The 25,715-nt window shown below is 32.0% G+C and overlaps 4 protein-coding genes and 3 long non-coding RNA genes across 12 annotated transcripts; 5 read left to right on the top strand and 2 right to left on the bottom strand.

Moving 5' to 3' along the window:
• Positions 1-1,790: 1,790 nt before the first annotated feature.
• LOC106114201 (uncharacterized) lies at positions 1,791-4,041 on the bottom strand. 5 transcript variants are annotated; one of them, XR_001227701.1, is made up of 3 exons: positions 2,917-3,182; positions 2,282-2,463; positions 1,791-2,194 (listed from the first exon to the last, which is right to left on the bottom strand). XR_001227701.1 is itself a non-coding variant. In XM_013307308.1 (3 exons), exons 1-3 carry the CDS (start codon positions 3,228-3,230, stop codon positions 2,082-2,084), a joined length of 333 nt encoding a protein of 110 aa, XP_013162762.1. In that variant the 5' UTR covers positions 3,231-3,490; the 3' UTR covers positions 1,791-2,081. The 5 variants fall into 5 exon arrangements, 1 of the variants encoding a protein (XP_013162762.1); XM_013307308.1 differs by lacking the exon at positions 2,917-3,182 and adding an exon at positions 3,201-3,490 and having other exon boundaries at positions 1,791-2,202; XR_001227700.1 differs by lacking the exon at positions 2,917-3,182 and adding an exon at positions 3,974-4,041 and having other exon boundaries at positions 1,791-2,463.
• A 6,027-nt stretch (positions 4,042-10,068) lies between these two features.
• Positions 10,069-11,613, top strand: LOC106114205 (uncharacterized). Of its 2 annotated transcripts, XM_013307311.1 has the most exons (3): positions 10,069-10,130; positions 10,424-10,668; positions 11,324-11,613. In XM_013307311.1, exons 1-3 carry the CDS (start codon positions 10,071-10,073, stop codon positions 11,325-11,327), a joined length of 309 nt encoding a protein of 102 aa, XP_013162765.1. In that variant the 5' UTR covers positions 10,069-10,070; the 3' UTR covers positions 11,328-11,613. The 2 variants fall into 2 exon arrangements, with proteins under 2 accessions (XP_013162765.1, XP_013162766.1); XM_013307312.1 differs by lacking the exon at positions 10,424-10,668 and having other exon boundaries at positions 10,103-10,130.
• Positions 11,614-15,492: 3,879 nt separating this feature from the next.
• On the top strand, positions 15,493-16,669 carry LOC106114212 (uncharacterized). Its single transcript, XM_013307318.1, has 2 exons — positions 15,493-15,550; positions 16,376-16,669. The coding sequence occupies exons 1-2, from the start codon at positions 15,536-15,538 to the stop codon at positions 16,592-16,594; spliced, it is 234 nt and encodes a 77-aa protein (XP_013162772.1). The 5' UTR covers positions 15,493-15,535; the 3' UTR covers positions 16,595-16,669.
• A 589-nt stretch (positions 16,670-17,258) lies between these two features.
• On the top strand, positions 17,259-18,285 carry LOC106114213 (uncharacterized). The gene is made up of 2 exons (XR_001227707.1): positions 17,259-17,343; positions 17,937-18,285. It is a non-coding gene; the product is annotated as an uncharacterized LOC106114213 (long non-coding RNA).
• A 725-nt stretch (positions 18,286-19,010) lies between these two features.
• Positions 19,011-19,615, top strand: LOC106114208 (uncharacterized). The gene is given in 2 exon segments (NM_001312434.1): positions 19,011-19,053; positions 19,300-19,615. Coding segments are annotated over 2 exon segments (273 nt in total). The 5' UTR covers positions 19,011-19,038; the 3' UTR covers positions 19,558-19,615.
• A 1,632-nt stretch (positions 19,616-21,247) lies between these two features.
• Positions 21,248-21,978, bottom strand: LOC106114211 (uncharacterized). The gene is made up of 2 exons (XR_001227705.1): positions 21,868-21,978; positions 21,248-21,555 (listed from the first exon to the last, which is right to left on the bottom strand). It is a non-coding gene; the product is annotated as an uncharacterized LOC106114211 (long non-coding RNA).
• Positions 21,979-22,305: 327 nt separating this feature from the next.
• LOC106114214 (uncharacterized) lies at positions 22,306-23,252 on the top strand. The gene is made up of 3 exons (XR_001227708.1): positions 22,306-22,484; positions 22,904-23,063; positions 23,161-23,252. It is a non-coding gene; the product is annotated as an uncharacterized LOC106114214 (long non-coding RNA).
• The last annotated feature ends 2,463 nt before the right edge of the window (positions 23,253-25,715 follow it).

Here is a 25,715-nt window from a genome sequence, read left to right as displayed (position 1 = left end):
TAGAAACTATTAATTCTTCTTTTTTGCGTAATATTTATTAAACTACTTAAGCGTTATAATCTACTAACATTTCTTTCTCATGTTAAATTAACAAAACAATGGAAAATGTATTCAATATAAATCATGGGTAAGTAAACAGATTATAGTTTATGAAAAAAAATATTATGGCATTGAAACAAACTGCATTGTCTTATCATTCTGCCAATTATTCGTCAATTTTTTTCAATTAACTAGCTGTCGCCCGTGACCCCGTCCGCGCGGTGTAAAAAAAAAGCTCAATTAGTAGCCTGTGTCCTTCCAGATTATGTTTTTCATCTATGATAAACTTCTGCGTTATCCATGCAACTTTCCGGATATATCTTCTAACATCCATCCATCTAAACATTTGTCTTAATATTATAGTTAGAACTAAGATAACTAAGTACTCAGTATTTAATTAAAAACTCAAAGGCACATACATGTTTGATACCCTTATAATATTTCTGAAAAAAATGGACATTAATGGAAAAGTCACAATACAAAATATCAACCGAAATATAAAGTAGTGTATGAGCATTAATATGCCTTAATAAGGAAATTTAACGCATAGTTAACTCTGGCTTTGAATGTACAATGAAGACATCCGATCAATAATTGGGTTTCCGACAAAGCTACTTCGTAAGATGTATATTAAAGTCACACATTATAGTAAACAGCATAATATATTAAACAATGTTAATATTATAAAATATAAATATTACTTATACTAAGTTACAATATTCTTGACGGTTTGAACGAACCAGTCTTCTGTTGCGTTGTAAGCATCCTTGATTGAGTCCCATAAATCGCCGAAAAAACGTCTAGGCGGTTCTTCAGTTACATTGCTTTGTAAATCATAATTATTTATCGCTGCTATAGATGTTATCAAAACTGCTATGGACACCTGGTAAAAAAACAAGAGGGGCCACTGGGTTAAAAGGGGTTTTGACAGACAGACGAACGGACAACAAAGTGATACGGAACGAAGTGGTACGGATCCCTAAAAATGTACGGATCATACACCTTTGCTCATGTCCACTGTATCCCTTTACTATATTTACTTATTTATTTAAATCTAGATGTGGCCCGCGACTCAGTCCGCGCGGATTAAAAAAATAAGAACATAATAGTAGCCTATGTCATCTTCTAGTTCTATTTATTTTTTATTTTGATTTTTTGTCCTTAGATTTATATCTCTAGATGGAGTTTTGAAGTAAAAAAAGTGAGGTACCTTTATTGAAAATTTGATATGAGTAACCTTCCCTAAAGAACTGTTTTTATAACCATTTAAAGGGTGTGGAACAAAGTGTAAGATTTAAAAACAACACTCTCTTACCAAGTATAGAAACCTTAATATCCTCCCAGTGGTATCCATTTTCTGATTCGTTTCAATTTACGAACGCATGTGAAAGAATTACGGCAATCCAAAATGTCCACTTTCCCTGCTGTTTCAATTATCCGTTAACATTAGTTATACGATTTTAATTAAAAATCTTATTATGATAAACCAACTACCAAATCAACTAGCTTTCTATGTTAAGACTTTGTTTTAAAATCCTTTAATGTTAGTTACTATTTAATGTGTATCTTATAAATGCGAATGTTTGTATGGGTGGATGGATGTTTGTTTGAAGGCATCTCCAGCATCTGCATGGATATGACTAAAATTGGGCATAGATGTAGAATAATTTTCCATAGTCTGTAGATACCCTTAGTCTAATTATTAGTTTTTTTTTTAGTTCCGCGCCGACGCAGTGGCGTGCGACAGGTAATTTTAAATAAATAAAAACACAATTTTCATGAATTAACATTCGGTTTGTTTTTAATAAACATATACTGAAGAGTTAACATTTATACAATACATAAAAATATTAACGATGTAAAAAAAGGAACACGTAAAACGCCTTGTTGTAACCTGACTCACATAACCCAAGGCTTGAGGTAACAATCAATCAATTAAAATAACTAAATTGACTCAAATGGTAGCAGTACTATTTACAGAAATAAATTAAATAAATATTAAACTAATTTAAGACTATAATTTCCTAATTTTGTGATAAATACTATGGTATAAATGGATTTATTTCATAAAGCAATGAGTTGAGTCTTTTCCATTTCGTCGTAATCCATTCTTCGGTGGCTCTATATTTGTCCGATACTGTGTTCCATGTGTCAACTGAAAATCTTGAAATTAAATATATTTTATTTACCCTCAAATTGTTTCGAGAAATATTACACTCCTAATGGACGGAATTCACTTAACTTTACAATGGTTCCCCTTAATTTTTGCGTGACCCAATCACCGGCGTCGTAGTAACGCTTCTCTATTTTACGAGTCAAAGAATTCCAAGCATCGCTGAAGCCGTCCTTGACGGAGTTGAACGAGTCCGTGAGGCTCTGGTACAAAGGGGGCCGGGCGAAGGTGAACGGCATCAGAAATATCATCTGAGAAAAATATACATCTTTACTAATAACTACGACAATCTAATAATAAAAATGGAAGGAATAAATAGCTGTACATTTTAAATTTTAGAAAATAAATATATCGACTAATATTAACCCTATGACACTCTGGAGAAGAATACGAATTGAATGACACCTCACTTGTCAAAATCGGAACTTACATACTCCATGTGACCAAAACTTACGTACGCGCGAATAACGTCATATCCGAATGTTTCACTCGGGTAAAAATAGATAGAAGAAGCACTTATATGGAACAACTCAAACAGAAAGTAGATGATTCACATCAAGAAGCCAAGAGAATGGCGCAGGAAAGACCTCATTGGAAGTTGCTCAAAAAAGGATAATATTTTCCTTAGATTAAGATGATGTCAAATAACTAATGAATGCATGAATATTAAATTGAAGTCGGTAGCACTGAGTGTATCAGATTACCCCTCGTTCCAAATGTAAGCCCCAGTTCTCTCTATTACACAATTTCACGACACTCGTTTAAAATATGAAATAACAATTTGGTAAGAGGGGTTTTTAATTTACAAGATTTGGACATTCATTTTGAATGGATTATAATATATTTATCATATTTATGTCACATACTGAGGTTCTATCACTTGCAAGATCCTGCGATTGTATGTTTTAATAATAGCATAACTAATTATGCACTAAAATAACACTTATTCACAAATTGCACACTTCTTCAATAAAAATCCATTACCTACCGTATACAATAATACATATTGCAACTTCATTTTAATTAGCGTATAGCACACGTGCTTTGATAATGGAGTTATGAAAATAATGTGACTGTCCAAGTAATAGAGTTGTGTGATTTATAAAAGTGGCACGTCTAAACGCATGCCGTATCAAAGATGCTGTGAAAACTAAGATAAATCACACAAGTTTACATAAGAAATAAATGAAAATATTATAATGCTTTTAAATGCGAATTCTCATATCGTATCTAAATATAGACAAAAACATTCGCTGAGAAAGAAAAAGAAATAAACCAAAACAAAACATTTTCTAATCATTTTCATACTGGATTCTAAAGACTGTTAAAATTGAATCGATTAAATAAACTCCGAAATGGATCAATTATGCAATCTGTATGTATAAAAATCAATTGCTGTTCGTTAGTCTCGCTAAAATTCGAGAATGGCTGAACGGATTATTCTTATCTTGGTATTGAAATGTTCGTGGAGGTCTGGGGAAGGTTTAAAAGTTGAGAAAAATTCGAATAATTTCCGGAAACTAGTTAGGTTTTCATTCCACGTGGATTCGCGGGCGACATAGCTGTGGTGTGGTAGTGTAATAAAAGATTAATTTCAATAAACTTGACAAGCTGTACAACTTAATGGTTATTTAATTAAATGAACGTATATACGTAGTAACGTATACGTAACATATGCTTCTTATTATAATTCCATATCAATTTGAACAAGATGAATATAATCCTTTAAAAATAAGCTAAAAAAAGGTCTGAAGAATTCACCTTTCTGTTTTCATTACATTTACTTTAGCACTTTTGTTTCCGTTTCCTAAAACCATATCTGATAATACGAACAATAAAAACAGCTATACATTTAAATACAAATTGTTCTCTTTTATTTGTTCTACCTAATGTTAAACGAAATAAAAATAATGTTGATTAAGGAAATTAAAATTCTAATGTCTATGATAAGTGGATGGGTACCCCTATATATTTGGTAAAATCTTTCATTTTAAATACAAAATTATCATCATGGCTTTAAAGGTAAATATACACGTACTATATTACGCTCACATACACGGACTGGTTCAAGCAGCTTCGCACGCATTACGCGATTAGCTGTTAACCATACACGGATCACCGTTCGCAGTCACCTTTGATTTGCTAAAATATTAATTAATTTTGTTTACAGCTGACTTTATTCACTATACTTCTTGCGTTCTACTTCTTTGAAATCATGCAACAAACAACAGCAACGAAAACAGAAAAAGAGAATACAGGCACGACGACACCGGCATCGAGCACAACCACTTCGGACTCAGAGGATGGCAGCTCAAAACCTGTCAGCTCAAAACCGCAAAAAGGCCAAGGAAATGAACTGAATAAAGTCAATGCTTTGCTTAAGAAGAGGTTAAATTCTTTAGCATCAAAACTGGGTTTGACTTGCCAGTGAGGGTAAAAAAAACTACTGTTGCCCATAATGATTTATAAATAAATACAATTCATTACTATTTCTTTGTTTTTACTATTTTTTCTAAATAATAATCCCAAATTTCCTAAATCACAAATATCAAAGTACTAAATTGTCTAATCTCATATCATTGCTCTTTAATGATTCTTACTCATCATCAACCTGCCCTTTTACTTACGGGGTTCGGCACAGCATGACTACTCATGCACATCTATCAGCCGTCATATCTGAATTGTTTTTTTTATTTTATTTTTAAATAAATATTAGCAGATTTTTGTTAATTTACTAATACTTCTTGTACCATTCCAAGTAATCTCTAGGCTTGTGGTAGGATATGGTTACGACAATAGTTGAATGTCGGGATTCGAACCTCCGACCTCGTGATCGGTAATCCGTACCCTAAAATTCACTCCTTCACTCCCTTCTTACGCATAACCTTCTTCACACAATACATCCACACTTTTTTCGATCTTCCTCTACCTCCACATACAATCTCATCATTGTATCACTTACATATGTATCTTTACTGATTATTAATGAATTTACTTTTAAAAAAATATTTGTCAAATTCTAGAATATTCCCTTTTATTTCCAAAAGTCTTATCCAATAAATTGATACTTCAATACCATAAGGATATGAATTTCCGCCTTAATTTACTCTTTTATACGCTAACGTTATACCGTGTCTCAGATAAAGTTCGTATAAAAAGATATTTCTGTAATATTTTTTCAAAAAAAAAACTTCCAGAACCTCAACAAGATGGCGTATTCGGTAAGAGAATTTAATAATAATGTAAAAAGGAACCGAACTTTAAGCAGTATCGAAGGAATTTACTATGTAAAAACTACTTATAGAAAAAATAAAGCACTAACGCACGTGTAGATCCAGCATTTAGTAATCATGCGGAGAATGAATGACAAAATTACAAAGCACCTATCCAATCTTTCTTTCGCCCATACACTATTTAGATGCTGAAATTGTGTAGTCCGATAGTATCATCATTATCATCAGCTCATTATACGTCTCCACCGAGGGGCTCGGAGCCTACTTATGTTAAGGGTGATTAGGCCATAGTCAACCACGCTAGCCAAGTGTGGGTTGGTTGACTTAACACACATCTTTGAATTTCTTCTCAGATATGTGCAGGTTGCACCACGTCGTTTTCCCTCACCGTAAGAACGTCGGATAAATGTAGATATGCAAATCGGAAATCGAAAAACACATTGGTACATGGCTGGGTTCGAACCCAGGACCTGCAGATTGCAAGTCAAGTGCTTGACCCCTGAGCCACCGACGCTCTCCGATAGTATCGTATAAGACAATTTCTGCAGTTAACATAATAAATAATGAAAACAATAAATAATTTAACTTTATATTTCAGGCAAAATTTGTTGGAGTTATATTAGCGCTGTTGTTGTTGGACTTCATTTCGGCGATGCCTGGAGTGAGGGAAGTGCGTCAAGCATCAGAAGCACCACCAAAAGAGGCCGGTGGCGAAGGAGAATCAAATCCACTAATCTCAATAACTAATCTTTTGAGTCCATCTCAGTTTGCTCAATTACTTTTAGCAGCACTAACCAAACCGGGCACTTTAATGAAAGCAAGATAAACTTCTTGAAAATCTCTTCCGTTATCTTCGATATAAAATTATGTGCTGTTATTTTTCAATCTATGTAACCTTATGTACCCTTGTGTTAATTAAATAAATGCTGTTTCAATATGACTACTTTTTAAATTGTTATCCATGCTGTGCATAAAAGGGAATTGACGGAAGAGAGGACAAATTATAATAGGTCATAATCCTGTTTCTGTGTGTCCGCTCCTCCGAATGATCTTCCTACGAATGCCTATGTGCAGTAGCTGCCGCTATTTTAGCGAATTCAGGTGGTTACTTACTCGTTTGCCACCTTATGATAAAAGTAAAAAATTATAGTGGAAAATATAATTTATTATAATACGAGAATGATGGTAAAATTGACGAAAATATATTGTAGTTTTCTCGTAGACAGATGAATATCTTATTGTATGGTAAAATAACTCATACATTCAACACTTTAAATGCATAGAGATAAAGTTAGAGTGACTGTATGTAATCTATATATATATAAAATTCTTCTGTGAGTGTGTATGTCACTGAACTTCTCTCAAACGACTGGACCGATTTTGATGAAATTTTTTGTGTGTGTTCAAGGGTATCTGGGAATGGTTTAGATTCTCAATTTTCATCAAATATCAACTTCATATTAATTTATTCAAATTAAAGACGTGTAGACAGGACAACGTCTGTCGGGTCCGCCAGTATACTAATAAAAATTTCATATTTCATGCATATATTCTCATTTAGTTCACGCTTATTTTACGTAATTACAGCAACAACTGGTCCGATTTTGTGGGGAATTTTAATGAAAAGCAATTTATGCGTGTGGAATTAATATAGGCTAATACTTTTTTTAATTTCACGATGGCAAAGTTGCGGACAACAACTATAAACTTATTGTGTGAGACTTTCTTGTAGACTTTTTTCACTCCAACTTAATAGTCTCTACTGAAACATAGGAAACGACACTTTTCTAAAAATTTCGTGGGATGGATACATTACTGTATTGCGACATTATGGTACTATTTTTTTATTAAATTTGTAGGCTAACGACCTCATATCACTTAAATTTGCTTCGTTAAATTTATTTTATCATCCATGAGTTATAAATCAATTAACTTAATTACATTTGTAGCAGTAATAGGAAAACATAAACAAAGCAATAAACATGATCGAAAATGCTGAACTAACCTAACCTAACCATTTAGTTGGGGAATGACTAAAGTGCCTAAAGGCTAAGGACATAGATTCCAGTGCTGGTAGGCACTATACCACAAAAAGCGGAGTATAGAGTTTTGCAAAGCGTCGGCCCTCCAAGCCATAAATAGAAATAAGAGCTAAATTAGCATTGTATCACATTCGTAGTATAAGTATTTATTTGTTTTTAAAATTGCCCTATTGCATTAATTTTAGTATTTTTTAATTTTATTGTTTTATTGTATCTTATTGGTTTTTAAAATGTACATATTAATTTTATTATTTTATCGAATTTTTTTAAATTGTACATAGATATTATTTTAACTTTTTTAATTTTACATTTTTTAATTGTTTTATTCTTTTTAACCGTTAGTAAGTAAGCAAAAAACGAATGTGATAGTAATTTAAGTTTTAATGTAATTGGTTTTTGAACATTTAAAATAAAGAAATTCCCGCACCCCAAGTCCCTGACATAGACTACGTTACCCCTGACGAGAGGGTGGCATAGAGCCACTCAATAAAAAAAATGCGGAATAAAAGAAAAAATCTAACAATGTACTAATTTTAGAAAATACGAGACGAGAACTTACCGTTGGATAAAAGTTAAAAGATGTCCATTAAAAGTGTCCATTATTATTTAAAATAAATATTATTCGGACCGTATAGAAAATATATTGGCAACGGCATTCTTACACTGTCATAATGTATTTTTATCATTCTAGTTTAAAATTTAATTCATATTTGCTAAAATTAACTGTGATTTCCTTTGCAGAAACATCCTCGTTGTAATCCATTCTTTTTTTGGGTTCCGTAACTCGAAATGAGAAAAACGGAAGCCTTAAAGGATCACATTGTTGTCTGTCCGTCACGACCCTTTTTTCCAGGAAAGCGTGAAGGAATTTATTTAATTAGAGTAATAACAGTTTATGTGTCCAGAGTGTTTGGCAATGGATACGTGGTAAAAATCATCGATTACAAAAACAGGTTCTAAAGAACCTTAACCCTCTAGAGCAGTCTTTCCCAAAGTGGGCGATGCAGGTCTCAAGTTGCGGGTTATAGTAAAAGTTTAGTTTAGAATTCTCCGTTAATATACATATATAGGTCACAAGTATTAATTAATTTTATTTGAAGTTATAGTGGTTTTTAAATATAATATGTGAAAATATGGGGCGCAAAAAAAAATATATTCTCAAAGTGGGCAGTAGACAAAATAAGTTTGGGAACCACTGCTCTAGAGCAACTAAAAATAACAGTGGTATAGCACGAATACTTATGACAATCACGTTCGTATCGTCATCAATAATGTTATAATTATTATGAGATTTTCGGTTTGATACACTGCACAAATCTTAATACAATTTTGTCGATGACGATACGATGGCGATTGCCACAAGTATTCGAGCTAGGCCCCCGAATTCTAATTTGAAGTACTTTTTTAAAGGAAATAAATAGATGAGTTAAAATTTAAAAAGCCTAAATCATTATCGGTTATTGGAAGAAGAAAAACTCAGCCGCTTCTATAAAATTGACATCACAAAAAGTTGATTATTTGTAAAAGGTCTCTATATAATAAATAAACAAATAAGTCTTTATCAAAATGACTTATGGATACTGCAAAAGCAATTTCCTAAAGCATTTGCTTTTCCGCAAAGGCAACAATTAGTCAGTTTATTTGATATGGATTTCGTATATAAGTAAAATGATTTACAACGCCACCATACAATCAATCTTCATATTATTTACAGTCATGTTGAATGTAAGTTTAAAATATTAGCAAATAATGCTATATGTAACTATACGTTTCTGGTTGATTTTCTTGTAATAAATTCAATTTGTCGATGATTTAAATCTTTAGATTTTATTAAAAAACTTTGATAACAAAACTACTATTTTCTGTACTTTCACGGTATTTAACCAATAATACAAAACTAAAGTATTTTAGTAAGTTTTTCTTTTAAAGCGGCATTATCGAAACCCCTTTCTTGGAGTACGACAGGATGATTCGAAACTATGAAAATATTTTCTTGGTTCTTTTTCTTAGTGTAGAATTGTATAAGAATTTTTCTTGTTAAAAAATTGTTTTTTTTTTCAGATTCGAATTGCTACAATGATAATGCTTTTCTTCCTAATTGAAGCATTGTCTGCTAATTCCATTGATCGGGAACGTCGGCAAATTCCAGATCTACCGATTGGCGGACTCACTAGTGCTGTCCCAGGCGCCGGCAACTTACTAGGACCTGTAGCTGGTCTGGCGAGTGGTGGATTGGACCCTTCTAAATTTACCGATTTTTTTTCAAATTTCTTCAAAAAACCGTAGTGAAACTCCTCCTGCTACGGTATAATTAGGACTGCTACAATAGAAAAATCGATATCAACGAACTATGGCATATTATGATCGTCTTATACTAAGTTTATAAATAAAGATTTATTTTTGCATTTCAAAATCGTACTTTATTTTCTGCATTTGAGTTTTTAGAGCGTCAAATATCTTATAAAATTTGCACGATGTGAAAAATTTATGTTACCGTAAAGGGCGAGATAAGATGACATCCTTAAAAGTCGGGTAATGAAGGTTTATCACTCGTTTTAATTAATGATTTTTCCATATAAATGAATGATAAAAGTACATTTTTTTATTCGCCTTCTCGGAAAAATATATACAATGGTGCAAAAGGTAAGTTATTGAAATATAAATAAAAAAACTTTAAAAACTTAGCTAAAATTACCAAAGTGACTTATTTTAGGAAAATAAAATAGATAACATATTTTAAAATGCATGTGTAGGAACATATTTTTTAATATGTTTATAAGTGAAGTGATGTGGTTGGTATAAAATTATTCTATTTATTTCAATGTCTTAAATAACTTTTCGGTTGATACGGAAGTCATGTGAAATCTTCATACTAGGTTAAAAGAAAATAAGTTAATATAACTAGACTTTAAATAATGTATGTTTTGTTGTTTTAGGTCATACACATCATTTTACTTGCCTGTTACTTAGACATTATATGGTCTGCACCACAGGAACAGCCTTCGTTAGATAATGAATTAAATTTAAATCAAAATGTATCTTCCGAAAACAATATAGTAGCTACCGATGGATCGGGCGTGTTTAACGTCGGAAATTTCGTTTATAATAATATTACAAACACGAACAAACAAGGACTACTAACAGGAATTGTGAATTCTCTTCCTTTGCCGAACCTACTTAAGTAAGAAAATTATAACATTGTGTTGATGGTCCCAATGTAGTTATTGTTGAAAATCTAAGAATAGATTCGTTGAATTGTAATTTTTAATATATTAATTGACCATTAATGACACCTTAATTTCTAAATGTAATAAATATAAAATTACAAGCCGTTAAGAGAACAGGAACAACCACATTTGTAAAGGGCAACACTGAGATCACTTAAAATCGAATACCATGTTCAAATGTGTAGATGTGCCGGGACCGTGCAGACATACATTTCTAAGTTATGAATGTTAATGTACAGTCAACTACAAAATAATTGTATACATCTACAAAACTGTAGAAATATGTATGCGCCTTCGGTTTTGGATACATATATTTCAAACCAGGGGGAGTCCTAGGCTACGCGGTAAGCCAGTGCTGGTGTGAGGGTCGGTCTAATTCTCCGTCTCTGAATATGTCGTCGTTATCAATGTCGTCATGTATGGGTATCATATTGAAATGGAATAAAATAAAACCAAAGGCATTTACGAGTTTCTAGAGGTTTGTAAATTGTATACATAATAATGCATCTGACTGTACATTAATGCCCTATAGTATTAGTCCAATGTAAGTAATGTCAATAATTAGATTTAAATAATTTGTTTTCAATAAATTTCTTCTCATTGTTTTAGATGATGTTCATCATACTCCTCGTGTACCTGTTAGACATTTTGTATTCAAAACCTCAAGAATCTAATGTAATACATAGCCAATCGATTACTACTATTGTTAGAACTACAGCTAACGGTACAATTATTACCGAAGTTATCAACGGACCTGTTTCGAGTGTATCTCCCAATTTTAGAGTAAATTCTTCTAATAAAGTTTACAGATCATTCTTTTTCAGGCAACCTCGATAGCAACATGATTTCGAAATACAATTTTATTTATTTAATTTTGAAATAAAATTAAATACACTTTTTGGTTATGTTTTATTTTATAAATTACGAGCTCTCGAGCTCGACTCAGTCGGCGCGGAATTGGAAAAATCTTAATAAGTTCATATCTATTCTTCCAGACTATGTTCTTCATGTGTGCCAAATATGATTAAAATCCGTTTAGCCGTTCCGGAGATATTTTGAAAACAAACATCTATCCATCCTTCCATCCATCTAAAGTATATGGTAGTAATTTTTACAATACTTAATTTGTCATCAAAACCTTTCCAGTGACTTAAAGGGTTTAGTAAGACATTTTAAGGACGGTGTAAGGGCCAGAGGTGGCGTTCATGAGGTCATTTTCACTACACGTGGACAAATAATAATTCGGTTGATAGATTTATTATCCGTCTATTATATGACCATTATTTTCACAGAGACAATATTTTTCACAGATATATTTTTAAGCAACTCTAATATCCATATTAACTTTAATGTTGGCTTTAACTTTTAACAACCATTTTCATTGGGGAAATCGTTTTACTACTTGTTTGTCAACTCTATCAAAATTTCGATATAAATACCTGTTTCGTATACATTGTCACAAGATTAAAACTAAATTTTCTTAGAACATACTTCTATTTAAAGCAAGATGACGTCTCCTATGGTAAATTTTGACTATAGACGCTATGATTAGAGATGTAGAGTAGCGCAATGAATAGTAGTACAACTAGGCAATGTCATAATTATTATTCTATAAATTATGTCATAATTTGCCGGCCCTCGTTGGGATATTATTCGTTTTTTGGACAAATTGACTGATGATTGATGACTTTTGAGGAATAATTGTTAGCAAATTGCAACCTGTTGATATTTACATTTTACTGAACAGTTTTTTTAATGTCTTATTTAATTATGTTTATTTTTTACAGTTTAAATTCACGGTAATCATATTTGCTTTGTATATGATTGAATCATTATATGCTATCTCACCTGATAGAATTCGGCGGGAAACTGATAGTAACCTACAAGATGGCGGAACTGAAGAAACTAAACCAGACGTAACCCTGTTTTTCAAGGAGTTTTTTACAAAAATTGATTTCGCAAAAATATTTGGAAACTTAAAAATTACATACAAGCCTTAATACGAATGCTTTTTTATATCTTCTGTAATATAAATAAAAAATAAATCATATTTGTATAATATGTTTGTTTATTAAGAGTTCCTAAGCCATTAATTTGATCATTATAATAATACGTGTAATACAAAAATTTGTACTCCTTTTTAAATATTGTACGAACGAAGGGATATGTAATTGATTGGGAGAAGAAGTGCATAAAGCTATTTAAAAAAAAATCTTTGGTCATGAATTATGGCCGAAATATGACCAATTGATAAAGGTAACTTATAACCGCTACCGTTACCGGAGTAACTGATATTGTTAAATGCTAAAATGTCGTGAATGTGGGTTTTCGTAATCTTGTGGACTGAATATTGTATATCTGAATATCGGTGCCCACGATACAGGCATTGCCTAGTGTGGGCATCACTAGATTACCCAACCATAAATGGTAACTTAAGTTAATTTTAATTTCTCAGTTATGTGCAATTTTTATGTTAGTTATTGTTTCTTGGTTTAATTTTTATTACCTATAATATAATAAAAACTTTTCTTCCTTTATGTGATGGGGTCTTCATGAAACTCGCGATGATTTCGATTTCAAAAAAATATTTACATGTATCACTTTTATTTAGAACCATTCTAATAATTCACTGGCTCGTCTTTTTAACAAAAATAAAGCCTATTTTTGTTACCATCTAAAACTAATTAGCCATTTCATTTCTAGTATTCCATATCATTATGTAAAATATGTAACAATTACCTTAAATAAAGCAATTAGAAAACATTAGATATCTTATTTCTAGCTCATTTTAATATTTATAAGCAAAGACTTGGAGGCATAGTTTTATTAATTAACTATATGATATGATAACTCATAAAATTATATTAGATGTAGAGACCAATTATAATTTTATCTTGCATCACTTTTATTAACTAAATTGTAGTAAATTTTGGTATAAACAAATACTTTAGATTAAAATTCACGATCAGTTTACTAAAGGTATATAAATATATCGTGACAAAGTTATGAACCGGTAGCATAGGTGAAACTAAATTATGACAGCTCACTAGCGCCCCCCTGTTAACGTCAAAATGTGTAATTAAGTTCATAGAATGTTAAACAATATTTAAGCAGAGCTTCATTGCAAATGAAATACGTTATTGCAAGGGGTGAAAATGTTACATACACTATTGAATTCAATTTAAAATTTAAAAAATGTATTATATAAATATTATTAAAGAACCCTAATTTCTAGGTAACTTTAGTATAATCTAAAATATTGTCATACAAATTGAGTCTTTACATTCTATTTTACATTTTTTTGCAATATAAATTGGCAGCGTTTAGCATAGACAACGGATACATACCTAGTACATTTTCAAACTTGAATTACTTATAGTATCGGCTATAATTGTGAGTATATTATTTTTCTAGTTTGAATTATGTATTTTTCGATCCAATCTTAGGTAACGCTGTTTTCTTATGCTTGAAACTTTCCAAGACCTACATCTCTAAGACCTTTTTGGCTAACCATGAATTTCCATTGCCGAAATACATTCTATCATCTCTCGTTTTCGGTAAAAAATTCCGTTTATGTATTTCCACAGTTGAAATTCATGACAAACAAGTGAACACGGGCTCGTTTACATAATAGAATGAAGCTTTTATACGAAGCTATAAGTATAAATTTTACGAAGCTTTCATACGAAGCTATACGAATGATAAGTATTTTATGTAAGTGGCAAACCAAGAGGCGGCCACCAGAGTCTCTTGAACTAGAAATGTGAACGCTGCCCAATGGACATATGTTAAATTGAAACAAAAACATCTCAACCTCTACCGGCGTTAGGATACGGCGTTGCTGCGCGATCGCCCAGTGCGCTAGACACAAAGGAGCACCAAGAGTCTGCGAATTAAAGAGTCTCAAACCTAATAACCTCAACCCTAATCCTCCAAGAAATAGTCGAAACGAGCAGGCGCCATAAAAATCTCACCCAGCGCGTTAGAAGTGTTGAAACCACTTAGGCCTCCAACCTTGATATGTAGGATTGAGCCATTTCGTGGGAACATATATGACCTACAAGAAACTTAAAACTAATGTAAATATATTAAATTTCTGTTTTGCAGATGAAGATTGCAGTGGTTGTTCTTCTCGTTTGTTTGATAGGAGGCTCGTTGATTTCGTCTCATCGCGTCTCTCGGCAGGCGCTTGACAAAGAGAGCTTCAGCAAGATCAGTCAATCAATAAGTAAAATAAATATCTCCAAAGTGGACTTCTCAAAATTAAATGGCAAAATATCTTGGCCCAAAAAGTGATTGATAAAAAACTGATAAAACAAGATTTGAAAAAAAAACTGTGTGATTTTATATATTTTTTCTTTATATTAACAAGCATCATAATGTATTATACCGTTTTTTTATTTTATACATAGATATATAACCTATAGATTAATATCTTACCTGGAGCACAAACGTGGGACGAAAAAGGGGATTCCAGAATCAAGAACCTCAAATAAAAAAACTGAAACTATAACTTATCCTGGTCCGACTGTACATATTTTCTATAATTATTACTGAATCTAAAAAGATTGTATAAGGGATACAGAAAGAATCAGAATTTCTGTGTAAATTTTATCCTAATTAAACAATTAGAAATTTACGACATTTTTAACTATAGAACTACGGAAATAGTTTTTCCGCTTGAAGTTACGTAAACACTTTTATTACTTTGTAATAAACTCTATTTGACTTAGTATATATATAGCTCTAATATGTGCAATGTTAGTCACTACTCTGACATCCAATTTTTCAACTTTCCACTTTAAGAAGACTAAACGAAAAATGCAGTCTCCACTAGTAAGTTAAGCAAGAAAATTAAACTTATTTACCTTTCGCTATTTAAATTCACCGTGCATTGTGTTACAAAATAAGCAATTCAAATAAAATTTGTATTTAAATCGCATAATTTTTCGGGTGTTTTCTCAGAATTTTTTTCAAAATTTTCGTTACCATATATATGTCCAGTGATTTAATAACACATAGTACACATAATTTTTTTATGATATGAAATATGACATGTACTTTTTATTATCTTACTATAAATGTGAATGTTTGGATGTATGGATGAATGGAAAGGTGTTATCTCCTGAATGGCTGTATGGATTACACATAGGCTATTGATTAAACTTTTTTTATTTCCGCGCAGACGGAGTCGCGGGTGACCTCTAGTAATGATATAAATATATCTTTTATACATCATCATCATCCTGCTCTTATCCCTATTGAGGGTCGGCACAGTATGTACTACTCCTCCATACATCTCTATCAACCGTCATATCCGAATCTACCAATATTTTTGGTCTTTCTCTACCTTTGTAGCCATCCACATTCAATCTCATTACTTTTTTGATTATATCATGATCATCCCTCCGCATAATATGTCAAAACCACGCTAATCTTTTACTCCTCAATTTCTCGATCCCTAGCGCTACTTTCAAACTTCCTCAAAAATGTGTATATTAGAGGTAGTATGAAAGTAGCGCCAGTGATCGAAAAATTACAGATACATATTTTATTATTTTATACAAATTTTAATACAATAATAATTTGAATACAAAACGATAGGCTGTTACAAGTAATTGCTACTCAAGATATGTATAACACAAAAACTGTGATTTTCAGGTTATGTTGGCAGTGTTTATGCTGGCTTTGTGCATCATTAGCTCAAATGCTGCCACAGCCGTGGATGTATCCCAGGATGTAGGCGATGTCAAACCTGGAGACGATGGTGGTAAAGGGAGCGCTGGATCCTTCAACATACTTGAATTCTTCGAACAAATCAAAACTAAAACTGATATTGCTAAGATATTTGGCACACTTTTTGTGAAGACAAAAGAATAAAACTGTATCTTATTCTTCGTGACACTTTCGATGTTTTGTAAATAACTGTAGTGAAATAAACTAAGTAAATAAAAACATCTAATTCTTTTTTAAACCCGCCAATGATGTCGATGAGTCACACAAAGGACTATGACTATGTCTTATGTCCCCGTAATTGGGCAGAGGGCATCCACAGTGCGCCAATAGCTCGCAAGAACTATTAGTTTTATATTTTAAAAAATTTTAAGTTTCAAACACTGTAATATGCATTTGACACATAGGATGTTACAAAAATCGTTAGAAAGGTATTTAACATAAAATTAGTTAACTTAATATTATATATTGACCTTGGAGAATCAGATTAAAAATTAATATTACTTTTAAAACATCTGTACTATTGGTAATGAAATGCGAGCCAAAGTATATTGTTATATGTTATACGTTGTAGTAAATACATATTTTATAGAATTAAAACTAGTTTAATATTAATTAAGTAAAAATACGAAGGTAATTTACCATTTTTACTTCTACGTACTTTAAATTTTATCAATTAAAAGTACTATTAGTTTAACTGCGTGAAATAATAATATGAACTATCAGACATTGCAAAAGTTATCTACATCATTAGTATGCAAATTATTTTTTGCATTTAACATAGGTATCTATCATTCAAAAGCATTCAAGTATAAAAGGCAAGTCAAGCTTTTTAGACAATTCAAAACTAAATTAAATAACAGACAGTATTGTTATAATACAAAACTAGAATAATGGTAAGTGTATTCAAATCTTTTTATATCGTAATTCTCTTTTTTGATCGTATTTATTTTAAATTCCGAACATATCTGCAATAATTCTACTATTTATTCAAAGCATCGAAGATGCATTGAAACCTTGACCATTTCATCTAGTAACCTCTATAGATGAATACATCATTGCTTGGAAATGACTCGTTCGTTCGAATTAATCCGTTCAAACTCAAACGCATCTGTTGATGTACGAGATAGTTAATTCTATCTCTATTATTACTTGGAATCCTCCCTACTGCTACCAACAGCAACCATTAGCACTAAAATGGCCATTATCAAATAGGCACAAAATTCTAAGATACATTGCCTGTCCATGTATAGAGGTCAGATGTAACATTCCTATAAAAATTAAATGCTACAATGTAAGTGCTATACTGAATCCTCCAGTAGGTTTCCGAGACAAAAATCTCCGTTTAAAACATATTATTTATCTATGTTTTGTCAAAGATAATGACAGTCATGACGATATGTTTATATACGGAGATCTTGGTCTCAGAAACTCACGGTGAATAAGTTGATAATTGGTTAAATATAAAATGTCAAAATTTCTTCCACAGATGAAAACTACCCGAATAATAATGGCGGTTTGTTTTATTGAACTATTATGTACAACTGTATTGGGACGTGGTGTTGCTGCTAGTCTTGTTAGTGGTAATATAACGGCAAATAGTGGATTCAGTCTTAGTTCCGACCCTGATTCTGGGGGCTTTAGCCTATCCAGTCCCAGCATCTTTGATAACGGTGACGGATATAGCATGTTTGATCTTGAAAATCAATCCACTCGAGTGACCGAACGAAGCATATTATCACTAACAAATATGAGCCAAATATTCGATCGATTGTTTGGTAGACCTGGTAAATGATTTTATAACTTTGTGTGTTGAAATAAACAATATTGTAATTTGATGTTTTGTTTTTATTTTCACCCCAAATGTTAATGGTTAGCCACCGATCTTAAAGATGATCTAGCTTCAACTGAATATTATTTCCCTTTCTATTATATTTTGTTTCTATTCAAAGCCCAAATTAAAGGCACATCAAATTCCATACATGACGGTCATTACGACATTTGACTTTTTAGTTGATTTTGGGTAATTGTAAAATAAAGTGATATTGTAAAAAAAAAAGTTACTTATCTTACTATTATAAGTGCGAATGTTTAGATGGATGGATATTTATTTGAAGGTATCTCCAGAACTGCTGTGTCGATCTCGCTGAAATTTGTATCGACTCCTAGAGTATAGTTTGGAAGAACACATTGGCTACTAAGTTTTTTGATTCCGCGAGAACGGAGTTGCGGGCGACAGCTAGTTAGATAATATTTTTCAATTGTTCAATTAAATATGATTACAAAACAAATAAATGACTAATAAATAACAAAGTAATTGACTTAGGTTTGTTACCTACCACCTAAACTATAATATTGACGTAGGTCGACGAACCTTAAATTAACTGCTACGTTATCCTTAAACTAAAATTGTCACTTTACGGTGTTAAAGTTTTTATTACATTGTTAACATGGACATTGTTTAATTGTAACTATAAAACTTTATCGAATTGCAGCAGATACGAAATTTTGTATAAATACCTGTAATATATGAGGCATTATAACATTACAGATATATCTTAACTAGAAAACACATCGAGAAATACAACAAAATGTCGTCTACAACGGTAAGATAGCATTAGTTAACAAATACAACAACTGATAATTTTTGTTTTTCGTTATTCCTATACACAGTTTCTACAACACGATGGAAATTTTAAAGCTTTCATAATTTATAACTAAGTTTACTTATTCGGCACTATAAGTACGTTTTAGTTAATTACAATAATTAGTTTAATCAAGCTTTTTTAAATCTTGCACAAGACGCAATTTAAACTTAATATTATAATACTAATTTAAGCGTTGATTTACAGGTTAAATTTGCAGTATTCCTAATTGCCCTTTGTTTAATTGAATCGCTAAACGCTGCAGCGACACGCACAAGGAACGTCCGAGACGTGGAAAATTCTGAGGACTCAGAAGCTACTGCGATAAAGCCAAGAGGTGCAGGAGCTGGTTCATTCGATATCACAGAGTTCTTCAAAGACTTCAAATCTAAAGCAGACATCGCAAAAATATTCGGCGGACTTATATTGAAATCAAAAGGCGGCGATAGTCCATTGAAACTGTAATTCTAACATAATACCTAAAATAACGTTAATGTAAAGAAATAATAAAAATTCAAAGCATTAATTCTTTTGTTTTCTTAACTTTCACTTTCTTTTTACCAAAATGTGACAGTAAATGATAATTTAATTAACAATTCACTTCTTTTTGATAATCTTTTAAAATCACAGCATAAATACTTTATTTATTCTACTGGGGTGGACAGAAATATCATTTAAAAGGTGAGGATTACCTCGTTACAAATGCAACCGTTTGTCCCAAAAAATAATAATAAATACACGTCCACATATAACTTAAACTAATTTAGTAATCATGTGTCGAATTATACTCAATATAATTAATTTTCTGTATAGTCTTTGTAACCCAATGCAACATAACAATACAGACACACAGAAACCTTATATTTGACTATCCGTACCTATATTATAAATGCGAAAGCAACCCTGCCTGTCTGTCTGTTGGTCTGTACTTTCACGCATAAACTACTGGACTAATTTAAATGTAATTTGGTACAGATAATCTAAAACCTTTTCTGTTCTGTTTTACATATATCATTGATGGTCGGCTGTGTGTGCGGTCACTTGAATATTTGTAACGAAAATAAATAATAATATGCCTTGCTATAATTTACATAAATTTACCTAAAAATAAAATTGGAGTGTCTTTAATATTGAAGTAACCGTTTTTTACAACATGTATACGAATATATACGGTATTTACACCACAATAACAATTTTTACAATTTTTGTCTGTCTGTCCGTTTGTTCCGGCTAATCTTTGAAATGGCTGGACAGGTTTTGACGTGATTTGTATTTACAGGTAGCTAATGTTATAAGGTAATCCTTCAGTTACTACTTAGACTACGTTTATTTCAGAAAAAACATTTTATTTTATTATATAAAAATAGTGATGTCCTCTTTCCCTTCCGACTCTTTTCCTTATAAGGAAAGGATGGGGAGTGGAAGTGGACTTTCCGGATGACAGGATGCATGGGAAGGGAAAATATTTTCTTTCTGTGCATCCTCTCCTTCGTCGATTAAAGGTAGGTAACGCATTTGCAATTGCTTATGTCTATGGGCAACGGTCACTTCGCTTTTTCAGCGATTTCAGGTGGCCGCTCGCTCGTTTGCCACCTTATGATATAAAAAAAATGCTACAATGGCCAGTACCGCGCGCAGCTCAGACAGTATTTCACTCGGGCGAAGTCGCGGTGACAGCTAGTTTTTTTCATTCGCTTTAGTTCAGTGTTGCCATTTTATTATTAAATACTAAATTGGTAAATACTAACTGACTATTTTATTTTTGAATTTGTATTGTTATCTGTATTATGGTCATTAACAGAATAGTTTGCTCGTTATTGTAATATTGAAAACGGGGCAGTCCCGGCGGTGTGTGTGGCGGTTTTTATTATTAACTGTTTCGAAGTACACTCGTTGAAAAAGGATTTGTAGCTGTATTTAAGGAAAATAGTTTATAGTCTTTTTTATCTGAGGATTATCATCCCCTTACGACTGCATATGATGATTCATATATCTTTATAATTAAGACGGAAAAATATTATTATACTTAAAAAAAATCAAATTAATTGTTCTATTTAGCAAAAGTATTGTAAATGCTAAAAATAATCTTTGAATGTATATTTTATTTATGATATTGATATAAACAGAAAAAATTGGGTGTTTAAAAAACAACGAAAATGTTTGAAGATTGACTTTAATTTTTTTTATTCAATTCTTTTATAACAGCTGTAATAATTACTTAATCGATACATATCAAGGATCAAAAATGTCTTTCAGAACATTGTAAAACACTTGGAAGGGATCATAATCTTTGAAGCCATCGAATTTTTCAATCCCCTCATTGTTTGTTGCATTTTCATTCGGTTCTGCGTTGGAGCCGTCTTTTTCTAACACTGCCTCTTCACCGTCACGTTTTGTTCTATTGTGTGCACAGTTTATGGAGTTGACAAAGTAAACAATGAACAATACGCTAATTAAGAGTGCCTGAAACCAAAGAGTTATCTCAAATTAAGTGTAAATTATATTCGATACTATTTTTAGTCAGTTTTGAAGGATCGTCGCACAAATATAAAATGAATGTAAAGCTTTATAATATTATAAAGATTAATAATATTTGGAATTTTTGTGATAGAGCTAAAATATATTTGTGGTACCATAAAATAGAATAGAACTCTTCAATAACAGAAGTTAATAATAATATAAAAAATATTTAGAAAGTTATGTTTTCTTTTTAATCTATACAAAAACGTAACGAAACTTTTATAAATATTTGAAATAAAAATCAATAGTATTTACCTTCGCCATTATTGTGATTAGCTTTTCAATTGACGTTAAGACATTCTGACTTATCTTTATATTGGTTTGTGTATACCATTATCCTCACATACGATCGTAATAGTCCGGATATGAACCAAATGTAATTTTTATTGCTACACGAAAGTCGACGCTTTATCTCTTTTTATTAGCCACTATCACTTAATGTGTTCAGGATATTTTGAGTTACGAGGGTTGATTACCCCACTTTTACATATATTTATTTTCTGAATTACTAACAATAATCTTATTTAATGTGTTACTTAGTATTTAAGGTAAGACACTTTACAAAATTACGTGAAGTACTTCTTTTTAAGGAAATTTCCCGTAAAAGCGAATGGGTAATTTGATACAGTTATAGTCAAGGTCAAGCTATTCATAATTTTAAAATAATTCTTTGATTATCAATTACGCTCGATTTAACTAATACGCGACCTCTAGTAAGATTTAATTAGTTGAAAAGATTAAGGATATTATCGAAATATTTAGTAATAATTTACTTTTAAATTAAAGTGTTAAGCATATAAAGGGTATAAATAGAGGCTAATCAGTTGTTACAGCGCAACTTGTATTTCTTATCTGTTACCATGAAGTTCAAGGTAGGCTTTAAATTCGAAATTTAAAATTTCTACGTCATAATTTGGTAAACTAGGAATGACTGTTTTACTGCCACTTATCGTAGGTTTCTGACCCTTAAAATTCCCGTTTAAAACTTATTATTATTTCCGTTAAATCAAATATCAAAGACATGGACCACGATATGTTTTATACAGAGATTTTAGTGTCAACAACCGAAAGTGATAATTAGATGAGATCCCTAGTTTATATTTTGTATGAAAATATGATGTTTAGGAACTATTAAATGACTGAATTCAATGTCATTCGTTGTTTTCTTATGTCCCAACCGAGGTGCACGACTCTTACCCAAGTTAGTGGGCCACCATGGTGGCCCACTACGGGTTGGTTCATCGATACAATATGTATGTCGGTGTGTGTAAATAATGTTTTTAACTTTCAGATGTTATATAGTGTAATTTTATTCGTATTGAAGTGGTTACTTATGACAAAAGCAGCTTACGATACTAATTCAAAAGATATAACATATTGGACAACTGAAAAACCAGATATATTGTCTAAGATACGTCATATAACAGAAACAAAGGATGGAAAAACTAATGGTAATTGTTTCTTACAACTTTTTTAATATATCGCATTGATATTATTATTGTTACTAGTGGAATTGTGTAATTGACTAATATTACACTTTCTTTACAGGTCACAAACATCGTTGTAAACACTAATGGCACTGCATTTTCTGCTATGACAATTATAAGGAAGAAATATTATTATTATTATAATATTATATGATTTAATATAATAAATAAATCCTAATAATATTAAATGTTTTTAATTTTTATTACCATTATATACAGTAACACACGAGCTAAAGAAAAACAGGAAAAAAATATATTTACGAAGAAATAATTGATAAACGCTAAAAAGGAAATCGCAAAGGTAATTAATTTTATCAGTAAGTACTTTAACAAGCTCATTTACATTTTCTCGTTTCGGAACAATACTTACACATTATGTACCGCTTAATAAATATTACGTAAAAGAAATAACATCCAAACCTTAACGTTATTAAACTATGATTCTACCATTTAAGTGTAATATGGCATGGCAAAGCCAAAGTGTAAAATTGCTTGTAGCATCATTTGTAACCTTCACGTATAGTTACTACCAGGTGAAAGTTTTTGTGTTACCTAAACATTATATGGAATATTATACATTTACTACCCTTTCCTACACTTTTCTATAATAAAATGGTTCCCACCATTTAGTAAAAGGACACACTCATCAGACTGTAACCCGTTACTTCTACTTGACACATGTCCTGTACGTGGTCGTGGTATTGCACCGGTCGAGCCGCCCCATTCATGTATCAGATGTTATTGTTTCTGGCATCTGCCACTGTTAAACTAAACTTTTATATATACTGTTAGTAAGAAAATCCGACACTGTGCCGATGTATCGACGCAACACTAGTCTTATTAAAATATCAACTTTTATGTCCCTCCACTGATCTGACATGACTAAGTAACGAAAGCGCGCCATTCGCGCTAAATGATAATGTCCAAAAATTAACGTCTTAACTATAATGTATAGCCACCATCATTAGCAACAATATACAACAACGCCTGTGTGTAATGTTATAGCAATAAAAATTTATACAAAATTAGCTTTTAACTTTTTCAAGTTATTTTGCGTTAATTCAACGCTCTCATTATTATTTTTTTTTGAGTACAATAATAATGAGTTTAAACATAAACAAAAAACTTGTATCGAGTACTTGCACTGTGAATATTTTTTTTTTTTTTTTAGTGTTTATCTGCGATCAGTATTTAGTACTTTAAGCAGATGTGAAGAAAGAGTAATTTTTTAGGATATTTTCTCCATCAAGAAAATTTCTTCTTTTAGGTCAATGGGTTATTTATCATATTATGGTGGCCCTTTTAAGTCTCCTTCTGTGGCCACATTTTGGTAAGGTTGCAACAAGGGGATTATAGTGGTTTGCAATTCTTGCTTTGTAACGCTCAACGATCACCTTGAGTTCCTGCTGTACGGTGTTCACTTTTAGTACGTCATGCAGCTCTGAGTTTTTAAGGAACCAAGGGGCATTCGAAATGTTCTTAAGTATACGATTTTGCACCCTTTGGATAATGTTTAAATTTGAAGCACTTGCGGTACCCCAAACTTGTATACCATATGTCCATATTGGTTTGAGAACAGTATTGTAGAGTAGGAGCTTATTGTCCAGACTCAGAACAGACCGTCTTCCTAGGAGCCACTGGAGGTTTCGGTACTGTATATTAAGTTGATCTCTTTTCGCTAAAATGTGTGCTCTCCATGTGAGTTTTTTGTCCAGTCTAAAACTTAGATACTTGACGACGTCACTGTGTGGAAGTTCTTGATTTCCTAGTTTGACTGCTGGACAGTTTCCATGGCGCAACGTGAAGGTAACTTGGACCGATTTCGAGGCACTGGCTCTTATTCTCCATTTTTTTAACCATTTGTCCACTTCATTTAATCCACTCTGGAGCATTGCAGTAGCAGTCTTTGGGTCCTTATGACTGGCCAACACAGCCGTGTCATCCGCATATGTTGCAGTTGTTAAATTAGTGCTTACAGGGAAATCTGCGGTGTATAAAGTATATAATACTGGTCCCAGGACCGAGCCTTGCGGAACACCTGCTAGGATGTCGTGGAATGAGGAAGTACTGTCATCTTCTCTAACTTGAAATATTCTATCGGAAAGATATGATTTTAAGATTTCATAAAAGTATGTGGTAAGAATTGTTTTATTTTGCATAGTAGGCCCCTGTGCCAAACCCTATCGAATGCCTGCTGTATATCTAGAAATGCGCATGAGCAGTATTCTTTATCTTCTAGTGACTTTCTTATTATGTTGCACACTCTATGCACTTGTTCGATGGTTCCATGTTCTTGTCTGAAGCCGAACTGATGGTCTGGTATTACATGTTTTTCGTGTAGTATGGGCATCAATCTCCGGAGAAGTAGCTTTTCAAAAACTTTTGAAAGTACCGTTAGCAGACTAATCGGCCTGTAGGAAGAAACATCATTTTCAGGTTTACCTTCTTTGTGAATCATCACCACCTGCGATACTTTCCAGAGTTTGGGATAGAATTAAAGAGTGCAGTCATGTACATTATAGCTTTTTTCGGAAGCTGTATTAGAACTTCTTTAGTTATTAGATCAAACCCTGGGGCCTTTTTGTTCTTTAGTTTTTGTATCTCGTTCCAGATTTC

The sequence above is a fragment of the Papilio xuthus genome, unplaced genomic scaffold (genome assembly GCF_000836235.2).
Source record: "Papilio xuthus unplaced genomic scaffold, Pxut_1.1 DF828142.1, whole genome shotgun sequence".
Classification (NCBI taxonomy): domain Eukaryota; kingdom Metazoa; phylum Arthropoda; class Insecta; order Lepidoptera; family Papilionidae; genus Papilio; species Papilio xuthus.
Note: the sequence above shows the minus strand (reverse complement) of the source record. Positions and strands in the feature narration are given on the sequence as shown.